Raw genomic sequence first — 26,673 nt, 5'->3', positions numbered from 1 at the left:
GGAGGACAATCGACACTATTCCTCATTAGGAAACCATCAGAGCAGTTCAAATTATTTTGATTTCGAACCACCATTAAGTGTTAGGTGAAGCACAAGTTACGAGGTATTCATATTGATCCAATATTAAGCATCGAGACAGTAACTTCGCCTGGTGATGAACATCCAACCCTTTTCAAAGCAAGCGAAACCATGAATGGCAAGTGGTATCATCCATAGGAGGCATCCCGGCATAGCTCCACCATTCACAAACATTTTGGATTCAGAGACTGGGATACCCCTCTTAGCCATTTGTCTGAAGCCATGACTCGAGGTCTGGTGATGGCTCGCGCGAGGCTGGCTGCCACATGTTTGCGAGGAAGTCAAGCCCGATGTCCCTCGGCTTCATGGTCATTAACTGGGTTCTCGAGAAGCTGGACAAGGCATGAACATGGTCGCTGTTCGAGAACAAAATCATTGAGCCTCAGATCTGTGAGTCAGATACGCCGCAGCTCAACGGAAACCACAGAGGCATCGATAAATCCACTACCGATTCACGAGCTGCCTACGATGTATAAACCCCCAACTACAGGCATCATATCCAAGCTGCCACCGTCTTGGATACCATACGCCGAGCTCATTCGCCTTGACAAGCCAGCAGGAACATACTATCTATTCTTCCCATGCATGTTTTCAACCCTTCTTGCAGCTCCCATGGCTGTGCCTGTGGCGACACCACTCGAAGTGCTCACCACCACCGCCCTGTTCTTTTCCGGGGCTTTGGTCATGAGAGGAGCGGGCTGTACAATTAATGACCTTTGGGATCGGAATTTAGACCCTTATGTTGAGCGGACAAGGCTACGACCGATCGCACGAAGAGCAATTTCAGTGGAAAATGCGATCATATATTTAGGGGCCCAGCTATTCACGGGACTGGCTGTTCTTCTGCAATTCCCTCTCCCTTGCCTCTACTACGCCGTACCAAGTCTCCTTCTGGTGGCTACATATCCTTTAGCCAAGAGAGTTACTCATTATCCTCAGTTCGTCCTTGGTCTGACGTTCTCCTGGGGAGCCATTGTGGGGTTCCCCGCCCTGGGCATTGACTTGATATCGAACCCTTCAGCTATTGCAGCAGCTGCTGCACTTTACTCCAGCTGCGTATCTTGGACCTTGGTGTATGACATGATATATGCATATATGGACATCAAAGATGATGCCAAGGCAGGCATCAAGTCGATTGCTCAGGCCCATGAGCACAATGCAAAGGCAGCTCTTTCTGTCTTCTCTGCCACTCAAGTCGGTCTGCTGGCAGCAGCCGGATACTTTGCCGGAGCCGGTCCTATATTTTTCGTTGGAAGTTGCGGAGGCGCTGCATTGACTCTGGCCACCATGATTCGACGAGTCAACCTCAAGGACGTCAAGGACTGTTGGTGGTGGTTCAAGAATGGAGCTTGGCTCACAGGTGGTGTTATTTCCTTTGGTCTGCTGGGCGACTACCTTTACCGCCGGACGAAAGAAGAGCCCAACATGATCAAAGGCGCTGTGCTTGCGTAGATAGACCTCACTGACCATTTGTGCCTTCCTTCTGTACAACAAGATCTAGATGAGTTTCGATATGCTGTACAATATGTCTCCAATCCATCATCGCGCCATCACCAACGTCTCCACAGGCCAGTTCCTTCTCCATGGGTCTTAACACCTTGACCCATCCGTCTTCATCGTTTCCCCAATCCTGTTCCAGCACTTTGATCTGCTTTCTTGTGATCGGATGCCTCCACATCGCAGTGTTCATCGCAGGTGCGACGAATATCTTCTTCTTTTTACAGTCAACCAAGCCTGTAGTGTCCCATGCGCGCATCACGCTAAGCAAAAGCCCGTCACTGATGCCGTTTACCATCTTCGCCATAGTGTTGGCAGAGAGAGGCGCAACGAGCATAACATGAGCCCATCGCCTCAGCTCGATATGCAATATACTATCACCTCGAACCCAGGGTTTTGACCATTCGTCTTCATCGTGGTATATGCCGTCGACGTTTGGTAGTTTCTGTAGAGACTCGAGCAGAGGCTGTTCGGCCGACTGGCCTCGCAGAAACTCCTCCGCCGAACGGGTCAATACGATGCGGATCGATACTTTGGGATGTTGGGCGAGAGCCTGTGCAATGTTAGGTATCTTTATCGTTGCGACGGAGCCGCTGGCCCCGAGCAGGATGTGGTGTTTTCCATCGTTCACATGCGGTGCTGCAGAGAAGCGATCGGAGATGGTTATGGACGTCATTTTTGGAATCTCAGCAAAGCGATGGTGTTCAGATCCAAACCTTTGTCCGCATTCAAAGGTACAAGATGAGACGACCGCTCATTAATATAGAAGAAAGACTTCCAACGAGATTTCCAATATATGGCGCAGTCTGGGAGTGGCTTCTCTTCCCCCGACAAAACGACGTTCAGTAATTTGTCAACATTTTGACATCGTCCGAACATTTTCCTCCTCCGCAGCTGCTGCATCATCTTCCCTCTACACATTCAACCCACTACTCTCTTTGCTCTTCATACATCCACAATATGCTTCAGCGATCACTTAGAACACCTGTATGATTCCCATACTACCGATTAGAGCACTACCTAGGCTTTGGCTGACATTCCTCTCGCAGGCCCTCCGCGGCGCTCTCGCCGCATTCTCTCCTCGCGCCACCTCTACCACCCTCCTACCTAGAATTTCCGCGTCGCTCAGTCAGACCAGACTACTTTCTCAGGAAGTTCGCAGTGCGATTGATAAGGCCGTCGCATCTGCCCCTGTCGTCCTTTTCATGAAAGGAACCCCAGAGACCCCTCAATGCGGCTTCTCAAGAACATCGATTCAAATACTAGGATTGCAGGGTGTGGATCCCAGAAAGTTCACAGCATTCAATGTCCTTGAGGATGAAGAGCTGCGGAGTGGTATGTGCTAGAGCGATCCTCCCATGTATACTGCGAGAACGAGACGCTATGGAAAGGCCGAACAATTCGCTGATTCATGGACTCTAGGTATCAAGGAATACTCCGACTGGCCCACAATTCCACAGTTATACGTCGACAAAGAATTCGTTGGTGGTTGCGATATCCTGATCAACATGCACAAGGACGGTAGCTTGGCCGACTTGCTCGCCGAGAAGAAGGTCATCATCGAAGACGACACGAACCCCGACACAGATGCCGCTGGCCAGCAGGCACAAGCAACACGGGAGACCACAGAGCAAAGTACCGGAGGACGGTCGAAAGATGCAAAGGGCGAATCATCATGAGGATGCACTGTACGATATGCGAACACTAGGCTCCTATGCCATGTTTCATTCGAAAGAACCCTATATGTACAACCATCATCGTTCAGGCCCAAACAAATCGCCTTCTATGTCATAGCAGCTTCGAGCTAGCGAAAGACCAGCTCACTCTGAATGCATTTTTTTCCATCTGAATCGATGTCTTCTGGCCATGCTAAGTAAGTTTCTATCCGGAAACGCGAAGTCATTTTTATCATATCTACTTTATGAGTGATCAGCCGTTTCCATGCATAACAATTTCTTCCAAAGAACGCCCAATACCAAACAGCTGGTTCTATACGCTAAGTGACGCTTCCCTCCTGCACTCATTACAATTCTTCAACAACAACACCCCATTCATGCTGGATACGTCCATACATGATACTTTTCAATTCGTCCTTGATGCCCATTGCAAACTTTGCTCCTTCTCCTTTACCCAGTGGAAACACGACATCGAGGCCTCTGAAATGCACATCCGACACCGGGGCGATGAAGAAGGCAGTCCCAGCGCCGAATCCTTCGAGCAATCTACCTTGGTCGGCGGCACGTACAACCTCGTCCATTGTGAATTTTCTTTCCACGACCTTGACGTCGCCCCTCGCCCGGACGAGGTCCAACACACTTGCCCTCGTGACGCCCTCGAGGATGGTCCCATCTCCCAGTGGAGCAGTGATGAGCTCCTTCTCGCCGTCCTCGTTGATCCACAACACAAAGAAATTACTTCCGCCGGCCTCGGTGACGAAACACTCGTCTGCAAACAGCCACAGAATTTGATCGTAGCCTCTCGCTCTGGCCTCGCCCTGGGCGATCAAACTCGGCCCATAGTTGGCACCAACTTTGGCGTTCCCGAACCCGCCGGGCCACGCACGGATTATGTCATGCTGCGACGCCAGCAAGCGCATGCCCGTGGACGGCCTCGGGGTTGCGCCTACAGCATGTCCGTTGGCACCGTTCGTGGCAAGCGCAGCGCCAGCAGGAGGCATCCTCCTCGGCTCGTCCAGCCGCGGAAACAGCACGGCGATGATGTACATCAGGGCCTCTTTTGGTTTCTGCACTCCGAGGGCGGGTGCGGTCGCGATCATGGTGGGGCGGAGGTAGACGAACCTCTCGTCGTCCTTTTCGTCGACGGGCAACCACCGCCGGGCCTCGACGCCGACGAACCGTTGGAGACACTTGAGGAACTCGTGGGTCGAGAAGGCCGGGAGGGAGATGCGGGTCGCGCTCTTGAGGAACCTCTTGGCGTTGCGGTCGGGCCGGAACAGGCGCACCTTGCCGTCGGCGCCCCTGTACGCCTTCATCCCCTCGAAGCACTCGGTCGCGTAGTGCAGCACCGAGGCCGTCGGCATGAGGGACAGCGCGCCGTACGGCTTGATCTCGGGGGCCTCCCAACCCCCGGCCTCGGTCCACCTCGCCGTGAGCATGTGGTCGGTCGTGCAAGACTGGGAGAGCACCTCGGCGGAATCCAGAGCCGGGACCGGTTTGAAGGTGGGTGGGTGCGTCACTGTACATTTGGAGGCGTCTAGGTCCGCGACGACGATGTCGTCATTTCCGGTCGTGGTCGTTCCGTTGGATGTCACTTTCGACAACGCGGACTCGGTTCCTGCCTTGGTGAGTTTCGAAGTCGTGTCCAGTGTAGGTGAGGATGTAAAATCCCGGGAGACGGCCGAGGGAGACATCTCTTCTTCTTCTTCTCTTCTTGGGTTTTTCTCAAAGGTCACAAGCAGGTTTCGGTAGTATGGTATGGGTACGACGAGTACGAATAGAAGTGTTGTATGGAGGAGGAGGAAGGAGGAGGAATAGCAAAAGAGATAAAAAAAAAAGGACAATACTATTTACTTATCTGTACTACAGCGCGACTCATATATAGGTAGATGGTCAAATGCCACTGCACGGTAACTCTCGTACGCAGATATTATATCGGCTCGAGTGGAACAAGTACTTTTTATCAACATGGACAACAAAAGCGGCAAAAGCGGAAAAGAAACAAAAATCTTCAGTACGCGGTACTGAGCGGAGCATCCTGCGTCACGCTCACACGCACGTCGATACGAAATAGTGGAACCAGGCTTGCTTCATCTGCAGGTTAATCAACCCCCCGGCAAGGTCAAAGACGGTCCGCGACAAAATTGTATTCTCTGGCCCGGTCAGTGTACTCGTCGGTACGACTTGTTAGACATCTGCAGGGTCTGATTTGAATCTCACCATACAACATTATGTGCGCCTTTCGATGTACATGATCACGATAACCGTGGGACGTGTTGCTGAAATAACAAGCCGTGCACATGAGCGGTTCTTCCACGGCCCGTGTTTCTACAGACAATCTCTATCCCGTTCAACTTAACAAATAACAAACTTGCAAAAAACAATGGTGCCAGAGATAACAATGTTACGCTCCGTATCGTTAGACCAGAGAGGTGCGAGCATCGTACTGTCAATGAGAATCCACCAACTGTGAAAGAAGACTCAGAAACTTCCTCCAAATCCCGGAATCGGTCGGTTATTCGCGGTTGGTTTGGGTACACTGGGTAGGCCCGTTGGCATAAATCTTGTCTTTCACATCCTTTGGTTCTACTCGGAGAACGATCACTGGCCCCGTGCCGGGTCAATGCACACGAACCGGGCACATTCGAAGACCAGCCGAGAGAGAGCGGTGATAACACAGGCTTCGACTGACAGCTATGAGGGCCGTCGCTGCGTCTTACAACGCGGCAAGAAGCTCGATGTGTCGATGTAGACCTTTGAACAACTTGCTCTTCTGTGAATTGTATTGCTGTGGCAGAGTGAGCGACATGGACCGTCGACTGCTTCCAACCACATACTCACCTGCTGCATTTCCACCACGGCCTTCTCAGTCTTGTTTGCGATCCGGCTAATGCTCTCTTGGAAACCTCCCAGATCTTGCTCCAGACCCTCATGATGTTTGCCCTTCTCGTCGAACAGTCTCCGAGCAGCCGTGAGCGTGTTCTGTAGCTTTTCTTTCTGACCGGGCTTCAGGTCCTCGTCTCGCACTTGGGCAAAGGTCAACGCATCTTGACCGAGAACTTCCGCAGCCAGTCCTATGAGCTGAAGTTGTACGTTTTCCCAGTCTTCCCAGAGCTTACGCAACACCTCCTCCTTGTCCTCTCTCAGTTTCCGAAACGCGGAGACTTGGTCCTGTAGCAGAACTTCTCGTGGTTCCTCATGTCCATCTTGGATGATGCTCAATGTCTCGGTATCCAATGAATTCTTGAGGGGCTCCTCGATGCTGGTCAGCTCGCCAATATGGTTGTCGAGGTCGACCGAGAGCTCTTCGAGGCTGGTAAGTAGGTTCTTCTCCACGTTGTCAAAGTCCTCTGTGATCGTGTCGTGAACGGTGTTTCTGTATTGCTCAAGTTGTCCTACGGGTGTTAGTGCGAGAAACGAACGGCTTCATCTGCCCTGCCTGCAAGATTGTCCGCAAGGGCAGAACTGGCACTTGGACTGGTACGACTGTTTTTCACTTTCGAAATTCGATGAGAGTCGTGTTTAGATGAACCACGACCAATCCGAGAGCTTTCGTTACTTGTGGGAGCAAGAGCCTTGGGTTTCGTGGGAGTTCGGATTCTCTCTGCAGAATGGATTGATGGGAATGTGAGTGGTAGGGTGCGACGTCTGACATGTGTGGTGCTCATTTTGCCTCACGTCGAAGGAAAATTGGTTGTTGGTCCAGAGACTGTCAAATGCGATGGGTTGAGGGCAGAGTCGAGTCGATTCAGATGATGGAAGGAAGAACGCAAGTTGTAGCTTTTGGGCGACGCAACTTCGTGTATGATGGTTCGTATGCGCTTCTAATTCTCGACACATCTTACCGTTTCTTATTCTGCTGCACACCTCTCGTCTTGACGTTTCAAGCCTCTTGGGCCACCGTAACGAGTCTCGAACATGTGTCTCTCGTGATGATATCGACAAGATCTCACCGATTGTATGTACTGCAACTTCCAGGGCCATGTTGTGTCCTGGAACTAGTCAACAGCTGCACCGCCACAGGCCAGCATCTCCCATGAAAACATTTCCCTGCATCGAGATCCTGATCGACACGTTGAGTGTGGCACCCAATCAATATTGGACACTGACGAGGATCGAGACAGAATCCCTGTCGGAAACGAAGCTATGCGTCAGCCAAGCTTGACGTCGTGGCGTATCGCAGGGATAATCATTGGTCGATGGCGACGAGATCGCAGCCAGCCTTTCTCGACAAGTATGGGAAAACCTGCTTTCTCCATCTTCTTTAGGCCGAGACCCTGCCTATAGTGCTCTATTCAACGATCCTTCGAACGTGGATGGCCATGCATTCCTCCCCAGAAATGACGTCGATCCGGTCATACAGACGACGATCAAGGGAACTCGTCACTCCCACGGTGAGCAATGGAGAGAATGATAAAGCTGTGCAAGTCCGCCGTTCTCGATGGACCGATTTTCCATTCCCTAATCAATCCACCATTTGCCCCCATTGACAGTTTGCTTAAAGAACATTTCCATATCAACTCCACCTAAAAGAAACCCATCAACATGGTTCTCGGTCTAGGCAAGACACGAAGTCGCCGTCATCCAGGCGGTACTACCGTGACGACCACCACCACAACTACTCACCACCCTGCTGGCACTGGCGCTGGCGGTGTCGCCAGAAAGCCGACTCTCATGCAGCGTTTGAGAGGACGAACGACCCCTCGCAGCACCGCAACCACGGGCCGTGCTCCTCGTCGTACCCGACGAACGCGCGCTGCCCCCGCCACACATCACAAGCGCAAGACCAGCATCGGTGACAAAGTCTCGGGCGCGATGCTCAAGCTGAAGGGCTCGGTCACTCACCGTCCTGGGGAGAAGGCCGCAGGGACGAGACGTATGCATGGAACCGACGGCAAGGGGAGCCGACGCCGATTTTACTAGGCGGCACGACGAAGACCAGTACTCGAATGAGTACCGGCACCGTGCAAGACCACGACTCGGCGACCGAGATTGGTCCGAGTCGCTGCGTTCAACATGGAGAGACAGAGAGCGTCTTCTGAACTTGACATATTTGTTTTAACCAGCCGAAAGAGAGTCTCAAGGAGTCCTAGCCTCCGAGGTGGTTTCGTGATCTTAGGGCGATGTGCGACCTTTACTGTACGATATTACGTTATATGAGATACCACCAGAGTTGTAATGATATGTTGTTGTTGCATGAACAACCTGTTCTCTATTTGACCTCTATCGCTCTTATCTTCTGTGGACTCTGTATAGAAATATGCCCTCGCGCTGATCCCCTTCCCGACCGTCGTACTGAATCTGTTCCGCGGCGAACTTTTTCATCATGGCACGAATGAAGCGCATGTCCGCCTTCCGTCTCTTCTTGAAACAAAAGTAACACGTCGTCGAAGGGCCGATCAAATCTTCCAGCGTACTCAGCAGCAACGGGAATGCAGGTTCAAAGTAGACACAATCCGCCGCCAGCACGATGTCCGGATATTCTCCATGCGCCAGCACACTGGCGGGGGGTGGTGTTCCCCAATCGTACACCTCCGCCCTCACTCGTCCTCGCAGATTGTTCAGCGCAATATTCTTCTGCATCAGTGCAAACATCGGGACCTGGTCGGTGATGTAAATTGGTTTGTCAGAGTCGACTTCGCAACCCAGTGCGACCGCCAGGCCCACGAGACCACCACCCGCGCCGATCTCCACGATGGACTTGCCCGGCAGGCTGCGTGTCTTGTGGTATGTGAGCATGTACTTGGAGAGTACCATGCCCGCGGGCCAGAGTTGGCCTCCGCATCCTTCCTGCAGGTCTTCGTGGAGGAGAAGCGGTGTGGTGCTCGGGAGGAGATTGTCAAAGGTGATGTTCGTCGTCCCTGCGACCTTGTTCTCGCGGGGCGGGATGAGGCTGGTGTCTAGGGAGAAGATGTCATTCTCTGGAGACGAATATCGTGAGGACGCCATGGCTGAATACTCCGTATCGCAAGGGGCGAAGGGGGGAAAGCGAGGTGATTTGGCCCTCTGTCACGTTAATGGAGGTGAGTTGACATTCTGGTTGAGAGCGAGCAAAAACAAAAAAAAAGGCACTTTCAAGGCCGACAACTAGTCATCTTCGTATTCATTGCCTTCGGACTGAGCCCTTCCTAGGCTTTATCTTCTTGACCGCGTGGTCTGGCTTTGGTGGGGAGCCGTGGTAGGAGTGATCTCGAAACAAATGTAGAGGGAGGAAATAATTTGTGCCACGCTAAAACTCAGAAGGCACGTATCTGACTCAGCATTCACCTCGAAGTGCCCCTCCATCTATGAGGGCTTGACCAAGTACCTGTATTTAATTTCATCCACAATCGACAGTCTCACGTTGAAACGGAAGTCAAGATATACCTATTCACATAGTTCATAACTAGAAAGGCAATCCAGTCCAGCCTTGGTGTCCGGTGACACGGAACTTTTTTCCCTTTGAAAAAATAAACATCGGATTCGGCCGGTGAAGTAGATAGGAGCGTTCTGCTTTGGCAGATACTGTAGATTCATCTGTATTCGACAAGGACCCCTACAGCAGGAAACACGCCGCTGGAGAGGGGATGGTCGCAAAGGTACCAGATCCAGAGTCTTTTTGTGCAGTGGTATGTCCCAGCTTGCGGAGGTGTAGAGAGTACGTAAATATTATATTTTATACTCGCATGAAATCTCCGGCAATAACTGAGCGACATGCCCTTGTCACACTTGGACTGTGTACAGTAGGAATAATTCTACGAGCACGAGGTCCTTCATGTTGGTACCATAGAACTAACTATACTAGCATGATCTACGGCATGCGAGGGCCTGATCCTTAGGTGCAGACCAAAGTGTGGATTGTCACTGATAAGACTATTTATCAGGTCAGAGGGACCAACAATGATTGGACGGGATCCACGGAAATCGTTGCCAGGAATCCGGGGCAATAATGGTCTGATTCCACAGTCGTCGATATAGGTTTTTGTTTGTACGGAGTAGAGAGTAGAGTTATATAGTACACACGTCTCAAGCCGATAATCAGAAGGGAGATGCTCCGGGCTTCTCTTCATCGAGGACTTTAAAAAAGCAATGGGCACCAAGCCTCGGGTGCAATTATTCTCTGCCCTATGAAAATTGGTTTGGTTCGTCGCAACGGAGAGTCAGGTGCCACTTTCAAGCCCAGCTTCAGCTTTGTCCATTGTTGGTGACGTCAATCCGGGAAATGGCTCCGTCAGTCAACACTTCGCAGGGCCCATTCACATATGTACTCCGTACAAGGAGTTCTCATGCTCATTCTGTCAGACTGGCCCCAAGCTCTCCACTTCCCCTGTCGTCATTGCAAGTTACTGTGGCGCATGGTGGAAGGAGCAACAAACCGTGATGGGTTGTCGTAACTTCCAGGTTGGCTTGTTTCCCCTGCCTGCATATAAGTCACCCGATTCCCGACTTCTCCTTTCCTTTCCGCTACCCCCAAACTGAACCACAGTCCTTCTAATACCACCCAGATCCTTTTCTGTCTATCAACAACAACAACTTCAAACCCCTCCTCGCAACCACTTTCTCAGTCGCAATGGCCACTCTTCATTGTAAGTTTCGCTTCCCTCATCACAACTTCCCCCCCCCGCGCGAAGCTTCGGTTTGTTGCTCTACGTCACCAAGAGCTCAGTGAACAGCTTTCCCGACATGCCTTCTCGGAACATGCGGTTAACGTAGTTTCCATCTAGACCTCCCTCCTGTCAAGCCTTCGGCCATCGCCCTCGGCGTGGTCTTCAACCAAGTCGCCTCGGCCGGCGTCCTTGCCCCTCTGTTTGGTGACACCTACCACCGGGCCAAGGCCGCAGACAGCAAGGAAGAATTCTTCAAGAGCAGGGAAGCTGCCACCGCCGCCGCAAGCTGGGGTTCGTCCCTCGTAGGCTCGGCCATTCAGACCTATGGTGTCGCTGCCCTGATCAATGCTACCGGCACACTCAGCTATAAGGGTTCCGCTTACCTGGGAAGCTTGATCTTTATGGCCACCTACTCTCCATCGGTAAAGTGCCCCCCCAACACTAACAAGTCCAGACCTCTCAAGAGCCACCCCACCGCTAACTGCTACTTCCATAGCTCATCGCCGCCGTTGTCACCGAGAACCGACCTGTGGAAGTTGTTGCTGTTGGTGTTCTATCTCGCATCGCAGAAACTGTCGGCCTCAGCATGTTCCTTACCTACTGGGGCACCCGAACCAACCCATTCGACTAGATTAGTCCGGCTGGGATTTAGGAACTCCGGAAAAGAAAATATTGGAATGCAAGTCACATAGTTGACCTCATTGAATCTCACCACTATTGCGCGGCGGGAGTAGGGCCTTCACGCTTTGCAAACGTGACCCTGTATGTATTCGTAATAGTACAATTAACGATGCAAAATCAACCAACCATGCAAGCTCTTCTGTTCCAATTGTCATAAACACTGCATTCCTGAAAACTCTCCATTTGTGACTTCCATGTTCAAGAGCTTTTCTCTGTGCAGATATAACTAATCACACACTCGTAGGTTGTGGTTCCTGGTTCGAAGAGTAATTTCTCACAAGAGCATTCGAGCAATGTTCCCATCCAGGCAACAAGGCTGTCCATCCGATCATCCAATTTCCATTGCTCACGTGAAATGTTTTCTTCCCCAACCGCCCTCCTTTCTGATAATCTCCAGTGTCCAACTTTGGTTCGTATGTGGTTATGTTTGTTTTATCATGAATGTGCAAAAGATTTGAGCCGGGCAAAAAGGTCCAATCTTTTCATGTATTGCATCACCCAACGAATCCTCATCTCACAGACGAGGTTCCCAAGTCAAGTTCAACTTTTGTCATGTTGTCACTGTGACTGTGTTGTGATTGAGCCGGGCAAGAAGTCCAATCTCTTCTGTATGTATGCATCACGCAATCTTCATCTCACCTGCGTTTCGCGCCACATGTTCGATTTCGAATGCTTTTGCTGTCTTTCTTTTGAATGTGCAAGAGATTTGACCCGGTCAATAGGTACAATCTTTTTTGTGTTGCATCATCCAATCCTCATTTCATATGGGAGGTCATATGTGAGGTTCTCATGTCAAATGAACTTCGTATGTTATTCTGTTTGTGCAGTGATTGAGCCGGGCAAAAAGGTCCAATCTTCTTATGTACGCATCATGTACTCTTCATCTCACATGTGTTTCGCGCCACGCGTGTGATTTCTAATGCTGTTGCTGTTTTGAATGTGCAAACATTTGAGCCGTGGAAAAAGGTACAATCATTTTTGTATCGCATCATTCAATCTTCTTCTCAAATGCGAGGTTCCAGCACCGAATTGATTTCGTATGGTTTCAATTCTGAATGTGCAGACTGAGCCGGGCAAAAAGGTCCAATCTTGAATATGGTTGCATCATCCAATCTTCATCTCAAATGCGAAGTTCTCACCACGAGTGTGTTTTCGCGTGCTGTTGCTGTTCTGAAAATGCAAAGATTGAGCCGGGCAAAAAGGACCAATCTTGTATGTTTGTATGCATCGCCCAATCCTCATTCTCAGTTTTTGGGTCTCCATGCCAAGTTCGTTCTCATAGTATTCCAGATTCCGCCTTGGTTGGTATTCTGTTGAGGTTGTAATGTGCGTGCATTTCGAGGAGGACGTTGAACAAGAACGAAATCCTAATCCGTTTCGTTCGCCTCCTTTTCAACAGCGGCTTCTAAATTGCCAAGTAAGTCGACTTCGCCTTCTTTTGGTTCATCGTCGCTTTTGTCTGTGGGTTTGGTTGTGTCTGTCGTTTCAAGAACTGGGAGTGGGTTTTCAGGTTGATCAGTAGCTTCAGCTTCAGATTCAGTACCAGCAACATGTTCAGATTGAGGTTCAAGTTGAGGTTCAGGATGAGCTTCTGTTTGTACGTCGATTTGAGCTTCTGCTTGAACTTCGGGTTGAGCTTCTGTTTGAACTTCTGTTTGAACATCGGGCTCAGGTTCAGGTTCAGGTTCAGGGTCTTCTGGAGTGAGTGGTTCGACGACAGGTTGAGCAACAGGATTGAATCTGGGTTCGAAAGCGGGTTCGGTGACAGGATTGGTGATATCGTCGGTGACAGTTTCAGCAGTAGTTTCAACGATAGGCTCAGGCACAGGCTCAGGTTCAGGTTCAAGTTCCGTAATCTTTTCAACAGGAGGCTCGACGATAGTCTCAGTTTCGATGACAGCTGTTTCAACGGCTTCAGTTGTGAGAGGAGCTAGAGTAACAACGTCCGAAGGGTTGATCTCGTTAACTGTGGACTCTTCAGTGGCGCCGATATCGGTTGTGGTAGTCATGGCGTTGACTACATCTGTTGTAATTTCAGTTGAAACTTTAGCATCAGCTTCGGTTGTAGGCTGTGGTTCAGGTTCTGGTTCAGGTTCAGGTTCAGGTTCTGGTTCAGGTGCCGTCACTGAAGGTTCCTCAACCGTTGCCTCTGGTGCAGTTTGACTGTCGGTTTGCGTATCAACTTCGAGTTCGGACTGAGGTTCGATTTGAGTAGTTGAGGCATCAACATCCATGACTTCTCCCTCTTCGCTGCCGTCACCCTCACTATCACCTTCTTGTTCTTGTTCTTGTTCGACTGTTGGTGTATGTGTCGTTGTTTCATTTTCATTCTCTGTGACCGCGCTTTCTTCGACAGGGGCATCAATAGGCACCGCCTTGCGTCTACCAGGCCCGCCCTTGCGTTTCTTGCTCTTTCTGATGGGAGGCATGTTTCGTCGCGGAGTGGGCGTTGCAGGCTGTCCAGATCCGGATAGCACACCTGTCGCATTTCCCAGCCCAGCTCCATCACCCAAGTCATAGCCAGGCCCATTTGAATAGCCAGCTGCGGGCATCGGCCCAAGGGTTCCATAACCATTTGTCGCTTTGTAGACACTCGTGTTGCCATATAGGCTGGGCATCCCTGGTCGTCGGTCTGCAAGGTATTTCGGTTCAGACATCTTTTCAGCAACAGCAGCTGGAATCGGTACCCATTTCTTGATTTCAAAAAAGCGACCCTCGGTCGCGGCGCCAGTCCTCCGTCGCTTCTCTGGTAGGCCGTCTGCATCCAGGAGGTCGTCCTCCTCGTCCTCCTGGTTGTCATTCTCGTCGGCGGGGTCGACTTGTCGACCCGCGCCGCGAGAATCAGAGGCGTCGGGCCTCACCCACTCCTTCTTCTTCCAGTCCCAGACGGCTGGTTTGACCACCCGAGTGGCCATGCGTGCCGCTCGGACCAGCCTCTAATGAATGCTCAGTGTCTGCACGAAAACAAGATCAGACGCACATTGGAACGTACCTGGTTCAGCTCCGGGAGCTGACTGAAGTAATGGGGTAGGGGGAGTTCCTGCGCGAACAGGTCCTCCTCCCTGCCCATCTCCTCCCGGCCGGGGTCGAGTGGGTCTAAGTAAGCGTCTTGATTGACGCGGACGCTTTCTAGCCGGTACTTCTTCACCGGCAGACCCTCCGTCGGGTCGAAGTCGTTTGCTCCTCTTCTCGCCACCGAGTGATCTTGGTGACGAGTTGTCCTCGAGGACCGCAGCTGGCAGACCACGACGAGTCAGCTCGTTGTCCCTGGAAGTCTCCCAAGGGAAAAGGGGAGGGGGGTAGGCGTATGTGGCCGGGGGGGAGGGCGACCGCAAAGCCGGAGGAGAGGCCAAGGGGGAGACGGCGGAGCGAGCTGCCGGTATCCACGACGGGAACTTGAACGAAGACAGAGGCCGGGACAAGACCTCTTCAACATATTGTTGAAGAGGCTCAGGAGCCTCTGCTCCAAGAGCCAATGGCTCGGCGGCGGACACTGCCTCAGAGGACAGCTCGGCCAAAAGGGGCACAGCGGGCGGCGACGGAGGGAGAGGAGGGGGAGAAGGATGAGTGAGTGGTGGTGGTGGTGGGAGCGGGCGCGACAACGGGACAGGAACAGCCCTTGGGGCCGAGGGGGAAGAGAAGGCCAACGCCCACGACGGGTCGCTGCCGGTGCAATCGTGCTGATCCCGGCAATGCCGGTAAAGAGAGGTCACGACCGCATAGGGCCGGTCGCAAAAGGCACAACGAAACTTGAAATCGGGCATTTTGTTGTCGCTGGATGGAGGGAGAAAGAATCCAAAACAATTGAGGCAGAGGTGCTCGAATAAGATAGCAAGGTGGTGAGCGTCCGTTGTGCCAAGGAGTGCAAACACGCCGTCCACTTTCCATATTGGGCCGCACGTCGGCAGAAAAAAGGTGGCGAGAGTGATGCAGCAGAAAAAAAAGAAGTCCCCTTGCGCGCCCTCATTGAAAAGGAGAATGGGAAACGTACCGGAGCCATGATCACGATGTTACTGCTTGCGCAGTCACTATCCTACCCAATAAAGGTTTCAAAAGGGTCAAAAGAGGGTCGCAAAGATCACACAAACTGTCAAACGAAAGGAAAAGGTATGCGCCAAAGAGTTGTGGTGATGGTGTTGATGATATGACAATGAGTTCAAGTGAGAAGACGCGAATGAAAGATGAGCGATGCTTTCATATGAACCATGTAAGGCAAGTCTAGCGAGATATACAATATGCCAAGCGGCATGCTAAACCCAGCGGGAGCAGCCGAAGAACCGGATACAAGATGATCCGATCCCGATGAGCCTTTACGAGTACGATTAGTTGGATGTGAAGTTGTTGGCCAGAGGATCAAGATCAAGACAAGGACAAAAGGACTCTGGTGGAAAGGGAAGAGGTGACTACATGGGCCATTTCACGTCATTGGCTTGGGAAGAGAATAGAGCCTACTGCACAGCTGAGGACATCACGAAGAAACAGCTTAAATGCCCGTCATTGTCTGTATGGAATCAGGATGATAGGAGTTGAAGAACGAGGATAGCAGAAAGGAGCAAGCAAGGAAGGAAGTCCAGGCATCGATGATGGATGATGTGGGAGCATGAGATAGGTATTTTATTGACTTCACAAGAGCCACCTGCTCGCAGGATGTCTAGAAGACTCTTGCTCAAGATGTGGATAGCAGATACTGTACAATGTGTCAGGATGGAACAGGAGGTCTAGAGATATCAATCCCATCTAGAAATATTAGCACGAGGACAGATGACAACATCTGAAAGAACATGCTTACCCTGTATCTTTCTGTCGCACAATTCCTCCATGATTGCCGCTTTCTTCGCCCTGGTCAACGAAATCAGCAGACAAACACACAGAATCTGGTTGAAGGTTAAACATACCGTCTTGCCACCTTCCACGACTAATCTGTCCAGTTGATAAAACTGTGATACTATTGTCTGTCGCTGCACCAAACAGTTAGTCTCGGTCTATCCAAGGAAGAGATACCCAAATGGTCGACACACGCCGATCTTCCAGCAATGTGACCGACATGTTCATGCGCGGAACAATGCTTTCAAAAACCGACTCCGCAGAACATAATGCAATGGCAAGGGTTTTTCTGGAGAAGCAAAAACACACCTTCATCATCTGCAGATCCTTCAACCCTTTCTGCACCAGTTCCTGTATCCTTCTCGAATCCGACTCGTTCTGATGTTCGTGGAAAGCATCTCTCGTCCTGCGCCTGGCGTACATTCTGAAATTATAATTCGCAAACTGATTCGACTGCCTCAGCAGCGACCGGTACAGACTGCGTACACTGAAAGCCGAGGTGTCGGCCGCGGTGGCCAGGGCCTGCGAGGCCATCTTTTTTCTTTATTCGAGAGCCGGGGAAAAGATTCCGGGGAGCCGCAGCTATTGGCTTTCACGTGGAGCGGTCCGATCAGATTCGCAGGGCGTGGGGAGAGCAAATCGGCGAGCTAAGCAAAGGGCGGATGAATCGCAAGGTGGTATGTTTGGGCCCTCGAGAGGTGGTGTGATAGGTAAGGTAAGAAGACGGATGGGCAGATGATACCACGACCAAATAGATGCCGCGGGCGGAATTTTATCTGGCCAGCGCGTCCCCCCCAAAAAAGGCACCTGAGGAATCGGCACACGCAAGGGTGGAAAGATTGACAAGTATAAGGTCGACAAATTCCGCTCAGGCTTCAAGATGTACCTTCATTAAAATAGAGATTTAAAAAAATAACAGAGTACATACGGAAATGATTACAACGATCCCACAGCTTTTCAGATCTTGTTCGCAGGCGGCGACACGAGTTCTGACTATTGCGTCAATCACCGCCGCCGTCGGCGCAGCCGCAACCAAACCCCGATACGACCGACCCCGAATTCCACAGCAGCCATCATCCTCACGGCCTGGACGAGATGGGCACACACATTCGTTCCACGAAGCCGCACTTGAAGCCAGCAACTATGCGAGGCCAATAGTCGGATCGACGCCCTCTGACCAAAACCTCTTCTCGAGGCTTGTGTTTTACGAGCTGTCTCTCTAAAACCCTGTCTTTTCGTTCCTCCGTACGAAAGCGACATGAATACTACTACTACTACTACACACCTCCCTTCCCCTCCGACCTCGAGGCCAACGTCCCCAACACCATTGAGCAAAGATGCAAGGGTTGATACTCGCGTGGAAGAGGAGGGGAAAGAGGACGGAAGGGCATTGTCGGAGCGCCTGGACGATCTGCTCGCATCTTACCTGACTCTACTCGACACCTACACCAATCTCCGAACGCAACTGTCCAAGGAGTTCTCGTTCGGATTCTATGCCCTGGCGCAAGCAAACCGAAACACAAACCTCGGCCCAGGTCGACGCTACGGGGAAGAAGGTTACGATGAACGCATGAAGGCTTTGAAAACGGTACATATCATGCAAAATGCCGCATCCAAGTCACATTGTTCCACCGCTACGGGCCAGGAAGCGGGAGAGAACGATGAAACTACTACCACACCACCCAAAGGTTCATCACCGACACAAATCGGAGTCCCCTCCTCCAGAGAAGAAGAAGAAGAAGGGCATTCCAAACTTCCAGCACCCAAATCCATGCACAACCAAGACGCCAGCGAAGACGATCAAGGAAGTCTAAAACAATCCGTCCCTCCCTCGACGTCTCCATCATATCCCGTACACGCCACGTCTCATCCAGCTCCCTGCTGCTACACGTATTCCGTCGAGAGCGACACCACCACCATCACCACCACCAACAAAGACCGCCCTTCCTCAACCTCTTCCTCATCGCCAGCCTCACCATCTCCTTTGTCCTCCGATGAGACCTCAGTCTCTGACACCCAAGATAAAGCCAAGACCAAAGTCAAAGTCAAAGCCATCTCAAAGGATCCGTTAAAGTGGTATGGTATCCTCGTCCCTCCGGCTTTGCGTCAGTGTCAGTCCCATTTCCATGGCTCGATGTCATCCACAATCCCTGAGCTCCTTGGCATCATGTCAGCCTTACAACGATTCGAAGTCAATATCTGGGAGACTCGTCGCGCTCTCGGTATGGCCGAGGAGTACGAACATGAGTGGGATGAATCTTCAGCAAAGACTTAGGAACCTAAACTAAGGTAACAAGGATGCGGGAGCCGAGATAGATGGCGAATTTTCGACGTCGGTCTCGAGTCCGGAACCAGGGGCACAATGAAAGCAGGTCTCAGCCTGCATCAAAGTCCCCATCGCTACTGTCTCCGTCGTCACCTGTAAGCCGATCGGAACCATGGTCTCGAGTACTAAAACTCGACTAATCCGTCCAGGCGCATGAGGTCATGGTGATGCACATGGCAAACAGAGTACACATGTCAATAGGGCTCATCTCGGGAAAAAGTGCATTCAGTTGAAGACCTCAAGCTGAGATGTAAATAACTATAGTGTATCTTCGACGTAGCCAGCGTCCGCGATCCCCATTCCAGTCAATATTCCGGAAACTTAACCATGCATCTACTATTTGGTCATGTGGGTGGTGTCTGTCTCCTCGCTCGCCTCCATGCATGATTACTCTCAGCCTTCCATGGCAATGTCGCCTTGATGATCGGTTTTCTTCTGAACACGCATTGGGTTTCCTTCGACGTTTCCGAGGCCGGTTTCGTTTTCCTCGACGAGAGGGTCTTGAAGACAATCGATTTCCCCTTTTTGCGATCTGATGTCGTCCGTCTTAATAGGAGAGCTAACAACATGCCTGGCTGCCGGACTTCGTACGACCTCCTCAAGATCTCCATCCCAGTAGCTTGGTCGTCGCTTCCTCCGGCTCTCTGGAGGTCGATTACCCTTCCTCCATTGCATCACGTTGGGACTGAGGTCTTTGAGGCCTCTGCCAACATCACTACTACCTGAATCAAGTGCGGACCTACCATACAGACTCATTCGAACTGCGGCTCTTGTCTCCTCGTCGAGTTCAATGATCTCCTCGCCATCTTCAAGTTTCAATCTGGGATCCATTGATGCCGACTCAATCGCCACGCCTTCTGTGGCTTCGATCATAGAACTTTCAAGCTCTCGTGATCGTTTTCTAAATTGAGCTGGATGGAGCGGCGCCGAATGAGTCGACTTTGGAGGACTGCTTCGAAACCTCATTTCATCGGGTAGACGCGACCTGTTTGAGCGCTGTTGACGGAGAGCCGGCCTCGGCCCATAGGACCGCCCATAATATTTGTTTACGCCTCTGGCATTTGCGAGCGCTGCGACTCCGTGCTTTCTGAACCTGCTCGGAGGCCTAGCTAACGGTGTCAGAGTGTCGGTTCTGTACGAATCACGAATCATCGAGTCCGGAGCAGCATCATGTCCAGAAACTTTTCCAGCTGCTGTGGAAAAGGAGTAAATTGCAGTGCCGGGTTCTCTGGAAAAATCTGGACTATCTCTGGCATAATACCAGCCTGGCTGGAAATGTTCGGCCGCCCCAGACATGTAGTCGCGGTTTGGAGGTACATACGGACGATGTGGGTGTCTCGGTGGTTGAAGGAGAGCAGAGCTGGGGTTGATGTTATCATGATAAGGTCGTCTTGGTCCTGCTGATGCTATTGTTGCTGGTTTCATCCTCAGCATGGGCATGGGGCTCCCTGTTGCAGTGGTACGATTGAACGACATAGGTGGTTGAGAGACCAAGTGGTTCTGATGATGACGATGAGGGTTCTGATGCTCATAACTCTTTGGATTCGACTGGTGACCGGGGGATTCTGGCGTGGAATTGAAATGCAAAGCAGGATCAGGACAAAGCACTATCGGGCTCCTTTCATGTAGCGAAATATCAGGACATGGTGTCACGGCGCTTCTGCTCGAGGTTGGTGAGGACATATCATTATCACTTCCCTTTTTACGCGCAGGTTTGTGGAATAGGCTGCTGAGCATTCCACGCCTGAGCCTGGCTGAGTCTGCAGCAGCCTTCGCTGAAGGAGGCAACTTGATTGATTCGGTCGAGTCCGTCGAAGATTCCATAGTGACTTGTGCATCTGCTGATTTCCTCTTCAAGTGACAAACAGTGGGTGATACTTCTGCACCATCCATGTCCATTTCGTGGTCGCTACTGACCTTGAGGTGTGTCATTGGTCGTTCCAGGTCATCTGCGGACGAGTACTCCTCGGGTGAGGTGCAAGGGTCACCACCATCACTTCGATCAGTATCTGCATCGGGCGAACACAGAGCCATAGCATCCTTATTCTGCACGGTATTCCCGGCCGGCGAAGTGAAGCCACTACTTAATGGTTCCATTACCACTGGTTTCGATTGATGTAAATCTGCCGAGCGCAATGCTGGTAGTTGTGGGGAGCCTTCTGGGAACGGCTCTCGCACGTCGAGGTCGAATTCTGCGAGCAACTTCGGTGCTGTAGAGTATCTCCAATCCGTTTTTGGTATCTCTGTGGATGCCTTGTCCGATTGTGATGGAGATTCGATCGCAAGATCGCCTGCCTCGGGACTCGTGGGAAGCCTCGAGTCAATCGAGCCAATAGGTGAAGCTGCAAAGCGGACGTCAAATCGCAAAGATGCTTTTGCTGTCTGGAAGAGCCGCTGCATTTGGGCAACATGGCCTGGCATGGCTACCGAACGCGTTCGAGGAGATGCTATTCTCTTACGACCAATGTTAGGACCCGGCATTTTGATTTCTTGCTTGCTGTTGGCTCTTGTCGAATTCGACCCGGGGGTTTTAGGGGAACTCGCATGCTGCAATACCTTGGAGAAGAAGAGGGAAGACCGTCTTCGAGGAGGATCGAAAGGTGCTAGACACATCAAAGAATTAGTACGTAGGTCTCTTGCGACATCTGTAAAGACACCACGTTTCACTTCCACGTACGTTTTGGTGTTCCGGGAATTCGACTAGAGTGAGAGGACTTGCTGGAAGAGTCTGCAGACGGGTTGGAGGCTGGTGAGGACTGCATGTCGATGGTGAGGTAATTTCGAAGAGACGCGAACAGCGAATGAATCAAAAGTGAACTGCAGACTGAAAACAGGTCATGAAGTAATGAGTGGACGTCTGCATCACTGCGCAGACACGATATGAAAAATGTTCCAGATGGTAAGTGATGAAACCCACAGACGAGAAGGCATTTCCCTTTGCTCAAAAGAAGCCGGAAGGTCCTCCCAGAGAGAGGATTCATGAGAAATCAGCGGCGGCATGATGGTAGGTACGACTGAACATTGCAACGACAGCAAGAGCGACAACGATGTCCTTCTTGACTGTTTGGCTGGGCCATAGAGAGGCGGAGAGAGTAGTACATTGTAGTCGACATTCCGTGCTACTCGAGTGCTGTCTCCTAGAAGAGGCTCGAAGAACATAATTCAAACCTCTATTCTTCATGGAGGTTGCGATATGGTTGAATCTGGCACCGCAAAATCATCGAACACCTACCTGTCTATCTGACTGACCTGGGCTGGAGCAGGCAAGGTGAGGTTACAAAACCTTTCCAGAACATGAAGCGAGAGTCGACAATCTTCCACGTGTAGACACCCTGTCTGGTGCTTCTCGGAGCTCGTGCCGAGGACTCCAGATATTGTAATTGAGCGACGCGATGTGTCCACATTGACATTACGTGCATCGCGGGAATTGTTTTGTTTGAGTCTTGATCGCAATCTTAAGCGCGTGCTTAGGGAGCCGGAAGTCAAAAAGATCTGATGGGCTTCGATGAGATTGATGTGATCTTCATGAAGTGGTAGAGGGTGGAGAAAATGGCATTGGGTGGCTTGAACTACCAGGCAAGTGAGCGGAGGCAGTTTGAACATCCAGGTACAGAGTACGGATACCTTAGATACTGTGTGTAGCCTGTGCAAAGTACCCCGTAGAGTCAGTTCCTTAGGTGACTTTAGGGATGTCGTACTCCATAGGGCGTTCAGGAACACAGTCACTGCTAAAATTAACACTTGGATCCCGGAATGTTAGGCTCGTTACGTGGTTCTGTTAGGCTCTTCTTGGCTTAAAGCCACCAGAGGACAATCCACAACACACAGTACAAAAACTCCATGCTGTACAGTATCTGGTCGATCTGAACAGTGTTTTGGATAATGGATGATTCGTGTGCAACAAAGGCCATTATCAGCATGGGACTGGAGACTTGGAGTCAGTTGTAGAACTGTTCATTACTTGGTTGATTGCTTGTTATCCTGTCACTGTCTCTGATCATCGTGGCCACCCGGGCCTCCTGTCAGCCAGCCGGGCTCGGCCGTCTAGTTGGCCACTGTTGGCATCATCACAGACCACTCTGGGGAAGAGGGAGAAGGACCCTTTTGTTTCTTTCTAATGGGGATTTAAGGTAGACAAGACATGCGGCTTGTGGTCATTGCTCAAGATCTGAAGGCGACGATCGCATACTTGAACAATTTTATTCTCTGTACGTGGTATCTGTATTCCTACCAACGCATCGACATTAGACATGATTTCCACACCTGTTCTACTTTGCACTTTTCTTCGCGTGCCAGCAAGGAATAGCGCGTGTCTGCGTGCATGAGCATAAAAAAAGGGTGGTGTTAGTGGCTGTTTCAGAGTCTCAGGCTGGCCCTTGTCTAGCCCGTTGAAAGGAAGCTAAAGGACGGGTTTTGTATGCAAGCGAGTGTGTCAAGGCCTCAAGTCCCTGTTATCGGAGGCCAATGATGCGACGCCTGTTCCTGAGCAAACGTGGGCCTCCCCGGCTGTGGGAATCCGACATCCAGGTAAACGGAGGCCTCGCACACAGCCATCGCACTCCTTGACATCTTTGTTACACCACACTACCTTCTTCCTTGCCACTTGGTTTCCGTTCTTCTCTTCTTCGGCTGCCGTATGGTTGCGCTTCCATTCCTTTTCAATTTCTTCCCAATTCCTCTCGTCGTCTAAGGACGCTGGACTGATCGCCATCTCATCGTTGGATACGATACCTTGTTCCCCCAACTTCGAATCATTGCAGAGCAATTGACTAGACATTCGCTACCGAATGACATTCATTTCGCATACCTCACCCTGCAGTTGAATTTGCAACACAGACATCGGTCGCTCCTTCAAACCTACCTTGACCTGCTTGAAGCTGGAGTCATTTCTCTGGGGGAGAGAAAGTTGGGAAAAGTACCGAGGCTCATCGCGGCGTCAGGATAATGCTCACACCTTCATAACCGGTAACGGACCAGTGCGGCCAATTCCAAGCAGCGCAAACTGAGAGCTTGCAACGCTGTTGAGCAGCTGAATCCTATTCTCCAGACACAATGTCCCACGCTCGACTGCCTAGCCAGTCGAACCGATTCCACTATCCACAATACGCAAATCAACAACAGCAACAACCAGCAGCTGATTATGCTCACCCTTCCCAGTATCAACAAAATCAGCAAGAATTCCCTCCTCATCCCTCGATAAGACTACCAGCAAATGCCAAACTCAATGTCCGCCAGGTACCATTGGGAGTGGGAGTTTCTCCGCCGCCAGTAAGATTTGCAAGTCCCCAGCGGCCACCGCAGAGACCAGAAGGATCCGGGGTATTGGTTCAGGATTTTAAATTTCCGACGGCACCTCCGGTTCCTGAGAGTTCGACAGGAAACACAAAGCAAGATGCTTCCCAATCCCCGGGCAGAAGGTATAACGTCCACGAGTCTTACATGTCGTCTGTGCTTGATGACTTTGTTACCCCTGGCACTACTCCTGGTTCTCGATCCAGAGGCTTTCCTACACCTAAGAGATACTCGGGTTCGGTGTACGCAGAAAGTGAAGCTTTGGGAGTCGACGAACGATACGATCAGGGCATCACCAGCCAAAATAGTAGCAGATCAACCTCACCAGAAAACAGTCCTCAGATTGTACGTCAAGCGAGTGTTGGAAAACGAGCCAAGCCTGCGATGACCACAATCAAGAATAGAAACAGCCACATGGGTCATGAGATACCAGAAGAAGGCGCAGGTAATGTTACTTCCACGACCCGAGCTGCAGCCATGAATGCACTCAGTGCTGCCGTTGCTGCAGGAATAACCACCAAGCCACCACACTTCCAACCTGAATCCTCTGAATCGCGCAGTTACACCCCAGTCAGAATGCCTTTCGATACCTCCCCACCAGCCTCTCCTTCTGCTGACAGAGAATACCTGCAAACTCCCAAATCATTAAGCACCATAGCCACCACCAAACTCTTCGAGCCCACCCCCAGCTCATCGCACTCTCGCAAGTCAACCAACCCCCTCCTCGGTCTAGGCATTGAACAACCTTCGATGAGTGATAAGATCCCTCCCAACCGAAGGCCTCCGAGGCTGGATATGGACGCAGTCAAGGAAGCTGAACAACGTGGCAGCACCACCAGTCTCTCGGACCTCATTAGAAGAGCCACAAGACTAGCTGCGAATCTGGACCGAGGAAAGACTGCAAGCAGACTAGGTATGCTGGACATGTGGGGAAGTTCTGATAAGCTCAGCAACGCCAACCGGCACTCGACGATGTCGGACATGATCTCAGCTTTCCCTGCTCCCGCTGCTGGCGGTACTCCCACAAATCGAAAGGATGGAGGCTGGCCCCTGACTGAAAAGGGTGAAGTCTACGCCTCAACCACGGATTTGTCGAAAGACCCATCTCGAACGAAACGGCGGAAGTGCTGTGGTCTACGATTACCTGTTTTCTTCATTGTCCTCGTGGTCGGCATTATTGTGGTCGCCGCTGCTGTGTTAATTCCTATTTTCCTAATTATTGTACCGAGACAACACTCAAAAGACAACTCCTGCGCATCCATTCATCCTTGCGAGAATGGTGGCACAAGTATATCTAGTCAAGATACTTGCGTTTGTGTCTGTTCTAATCGCTTTACCGGAAGCCAGTGCGAAACTCCTGGAGATGTTCAAGACTGCACGACCACTACTTTAAGCGAAGGCTCCAACCAGTACAAGAACGCCACCATGGGATCTTCGGTGATGCCTTCACTTTTGCAAGCCCAGAGTCAGTTCAACATCTCGCTGAATTCATCAACCATTCTATCCCTCTTTTCATCCAACAATTTGTCATGTACCAGTGAGAATTCTCTCATGAATTTCAATTCGACTTCACAATCAACCAAAACAAGGAGATTCATCATGGTACCTGGTCTGGAACCACAAAGCAATCGACTTGCCTCAATCGATGATAGCCCTGCCCAACCTGTGGTTAGTAAGCGCGTTGAAGATCCCAGAGGATTTCAATTCGAACGAAGAGACGACAGTGTTACGGTGGGCACCTCCAATGGTATCGTCTTTCAAGCCACGTCAGCTACTGATATTGGTGCCGTGCCAACACCTTCGTCATCAGATGATAGGGGCGTGTCTACCGTCACCAGCGTGGCAGAATCCAGCAGCCCAACAGCTGCCGCATCTTCAAGATCTGAGTCCAGCAGTCCAAGCGCCACAAGTAGTGGCAGCGCATCCAAACCAACGTCTACTGTGACGGACAAAGAAGTCGACTTTGCTCGCGTTGTAGTGTTGTTTGTGTTGCAACAGTCACGCACGCTAGACGTGGCAGTTCATGCCCAGCAGAAGATGGAGGACTTTTTCCAACAACAAACACAAGGCAATTCGTCTACAACGGTTGATGTCGGGGAAGGGAATCAACGATTCTCGGCAGACTTTGATGCATTCAGTATCAAACTAGGCAATGGTTTAGTTGTTGGCGGAACGAATGCAGACTGAATCGTTCTGGACTTGGCAACTGCCATGTTCTCAGAGGCAATGTGCCGATTTTTGAATGTTTTATTAAAAAAATCAGGCAATGAACCGCTTATGGGGACACCTTTTGCAGGCTTGGATGGCACTTTGCATAAGCAGAACGTTCTGGATATGCAGAAAACATTGGTTTTCTATTTCACCTTGTTCACCACATTTTTCGACGAAGAAGCAGAAAAGGAGGGCGGAGGGGAAGGTCAATCTCTCTTTTTCACTTCGAAATCTCCTTAATTTCAACAGCCCAACCATGTGCTGTCTTTGTTTCGTTGGGCTTGTTGGCCGAGGCCAAAATGGCGCTGAGGGATTAGCACGTCCTCTCTGTATTGTACTTTTATCCTCCATGTATGCGAATATCTTTTTTAGCGAGCGAGCGAGCAAGCAAGGCAAAAGGCAAGCGAAGCCCAAAAATTCCAAGCTGAGATTCATTTTATGCTACTAGCTTCTTTTTTTCATCAAGAAAATCATACGGATAAAAAATGAACAAAGTCAATCT

The 26,673-nt window shown here is 50.9% G+C and overlaps 13 protein-coding genes across 14 annotated transcripts; 6 read left to right on the top strand and 7 right to left on the bottom strand.

Moving 5' to 3' along the window:
• Positions 1 to 98: 98 nt before the first annotated feature.
• PV06_09951 (4-hydroxybenzoate polyprenyl transferase) lies at positions 99 to 1,608 on the top strand. The gene has a single exon (XM_016411436.1). The coding sequence runs from the start codon at positions 301 to 303 to the stop codon at positions 1,528 to 1,530; it is 1,230 nt and encodes a 409-aa protein (XP_016258190.1). The 5' UTR covers positions 99 to 300; the 3' UTR covers positions 1,531 to 1,608.
• PV06_09950 (uncharacterized protein) lies at positions 860 to 2,390 on the bottom strand. Its single transcript, XM_016411435.1, has one exon. It carries the CDS (start codon positions 2,249 to 2,251, stop codon positions 1,538 to 1,540), a length of 714 nt encoding a protein of 237 aa, XP_016258189.1. The 5' UTR covers positions 2,252 to 2,390; the 3' UTR covers positions 860 to 1,537.
• A 61-nt stretch (positions 2,391 to 2,451) lies between these two features.
• PV06_09949 (Grx4 family monothiol glutaredoxin) lies at positions 2,452 to 3,476 on the top strand. Its single transcript, XM_016411434.1, has 3 exons — positions 2,452 to 2,562; positions 2,625 to 2,910; positions 2,998 to 3,476. The coding sequence occupies exons 1-3, from the start codon at positions 2,536 to 2,538 to the stop codon at positions 3,252 to 3,254; spliced, it is 570 nt and encodes a 189-aa protein (XP_016258188.1). The 5' UTR covers positions 2,452 to 2,535; the 3' UTR covers positions 3,255 to 3,476.
• On the bottom strand, positions 3,335 to 5,187 carry PV06_09948 (uncharacterized protein). The gene has a single exon (XM_016411433.1). It carries the CDS (start codon positions 4,943 to 4,945, stop codon positions 3,599 to 3,601), a length of 1,347 nt encoding a protein of 448 aa, XP_016258187.1. The 5' UTR covers positions 4,946 to 5,187; the 3' UTR covers positions 3,335 to 3,598.
• Positions 5,188 to 5,967: 780 nt separating this feature from the next.
• On the bottom strand, positions 5,968 to 7,235 carry PV06_09947 (uncharacterized protein; the record flags this gene model as incomplete). The annotated part of the gene is made up of 3 exons (XM_016411432.1): positions 5,968 to 6,039; positions 6,093 to 6,646; positions 7,205 to 7,235. The coding sequence occupies 3 exons, from the start codon at positions 7,233 to 7,235 to the stop codon at positions 5,968 to 5,970; spliced, it is 657 nt and encodes a 218-aa protein (XP_016258186.1).
• Positions 7,236 to 7,697: 462 nt separating this feature from the next.
• On the top strand, positions 7,698 to 8,174 carry PV06_09946 (uncharacterized protein; the record flags this gene model as incomplete). The annotated part of the gene is made up of 1 exon (XM_016411431.1): positions 7,698 to 8,174. The coding sequence occupies exon 1, from the start codon at positions 7,797 to 7,799 to the stop codon at positions 8,172 to 8,174; it is 378 nt and encodes a 125-aa protein (XP_016258185.1). The 5' UTR covers positions 7,698 to 7,796.
• Positions 8,175 to 8,413: 239 nt separating this feature from the next.
• Positions 8,414 to 9,429, bottom strand: PV06_09945 (uncharacterized protein). Its single transcript, XM_016411430.1, has one exon. It carries the CDS (start codon positions 9,198 to 9,200, stop codon positions 8,484 to 8,486), a length of 717 nt encoding a protein of 238 aa, XP_016258184.1. The 5' UTR covers positions 9,201 to 9,429; the 3' UTR covers positions 8,414 to 8,483.
• A 1,068-nt stretch (positions 9,430 to 10,497) lies between these two features.
• On the top strand, positions 10,498 to 11,672 carry PV06_09944 (uncharacterized protein). Its single transcript, XM_016411429.1, has 3 exons — positions 10,498 to 10,816; positions 10,955 to 11,259; positions 11,334 to 11,672. Exons 1-3 carry the CDS (start codon positions 10,801 to 10,803, stop codon positions 11,466 to 11,468), a joined length of 456 nt encoding a protein of 151 aa, XP_016258183.1. The 5' UTR covers positions 10,498 to 10,800; the 3' UTR covers positions 11,469 to 11,672.
• Positions 11,673 to 12,585: 913 nt separating this feature from the next.
• PV06_09943 lies at positions 12,586 to 15,660 on the bottom strand. Of its 2 annotated transcripts, XM_016411427.1 has the most exons (3): positions 15,510 to 15,660; positions 14,511 to 14,753; positions 12,586 to 14,454 (listed from the first exon to the last, which is right to left on the bottom strand). In XM_016411427.1, exons 1-3 carry the CDS (start codon positions 15,516 to 15,518, stop codon positions 12,886 to 12,888), a joined length of 1,821 nt encoding a protein of 606 aa, XP_016258181.1. In that variant the 5' UTR covers positions 15,519 to 15,660; the 3' UTR covers positions 12,586 to 12,885. The 2 variants fall into 2 exon arrangements, with proteins under 2 accessions (XP_016258181.1, XP_016258182.1); XM_016411428.1 differs by having other exon boundaries at positions 14,511 to 15,660.
• Positions 15,661 to 16,106: 446 nt separating this feature from the next.
• PV06_09942 (uncharacterized protein) lies at positions 16,107 to 17,244 on the bottom strand. The gene is made up of 4 exons (XM_016411426.1): positions 16,652 to 17,244; positions 16,414 to 16,476; positions 16,308 to 16,357; positions 16,107 to 16,255 (listed from the first exon to the last, which is right to left on the bottom strand). Exons 1-4 carry the CDS (start codon positions 16,874 to 16,876, stop codon positions 16,246 to 16,248), a joined length of 348 nt encoding a protein of 115 aa, XP_016258180.1. The 5' UTR covers positions 16,877 to 17,244; the 3' UTR covers positions 16,107 to 16,245.
• Positions 17,241 to 20,747, top strand: PV06_09941 (uncharacterized protein). Its single transcript, XM_016411425.1, has 2 exons — positions 17,241 to 18,763; positions 18,818 to 20,747. The coding sequence occupies exon 1, from the start codon at positions 17,601 to 17,603 to the stop codon at positions 18,615 to 18,617; it is 1,017 nt and encodes a 338-aa protein (XP_016258179.1). The 5' UTR covers positions 17,241 to 17,600; the 3' UTR covers positions 18,618 to 18,763; positions 18,818 to 20,747.
• PV06_09940 (uncharacterized protein) lies at positions 19,062 to 21,604 on the bottom strand (the record flags this gene model as incomplete). Its single annotated transcript, XM_016411424.1, has 2 exons — positions 21,346 to 21,604; positions 19,062 to 21,271 (listed from the first exon to the last, which is right to left on the bottom strand). The coding sequence occupies exons 1-2, from the start codon at positions 21,428 to 21,430 to the stop codon at positions 19,062 to 19,064; spliced, it is 2,295 nt and encodes a 764-aa protein (XP_016258178.1). The 5' UTR covers positions 21,431 to 21,604.
• A 1,641-nt stretch (positions 21,605 to 23,245) lies between these two features.
• On the top strand, positions 23,246 to 26,637 carry PV06_09939 (uncharacterized protein). The gene has a single exon (XM_016411423.1). It carries the CDS (start codon positions 23,721 to 23,723, stop codon positions 26,145 to 26,147), a length of 2,427 nt encoding a protein of 808 aa, XP_016258177.1. The 5' UTR covers positions 23,246 to 23,720; the 3' UTR covers positions 26,148 to 26,637.
• The last annotated feature ends 36 nt before the right edge of the window (positions 26,638 to 26,673 follow it).

The sequence above is a fragment of the Exophiala oligosperma genome (genome assembly GCF_000835515.1).
Source record: "Exophiala oligosperma strain CBS 72588 unplaced genomic scaffold supercont1.11, whole genome shotgun sequence".
NCBI classification, from domain to species: Eukaryota; Fungi; Ascomycota; class Eurotiomycetes; order Chaetothyriales; family Herpotrichiellaceae; genus Exophiala; species Exophiala oligosperma.
The sequence above is the reverse complement of the archived record's forward strand: the minus strand, read 5'-3'. Positions and strand labels throughout refer to the sequence as shown.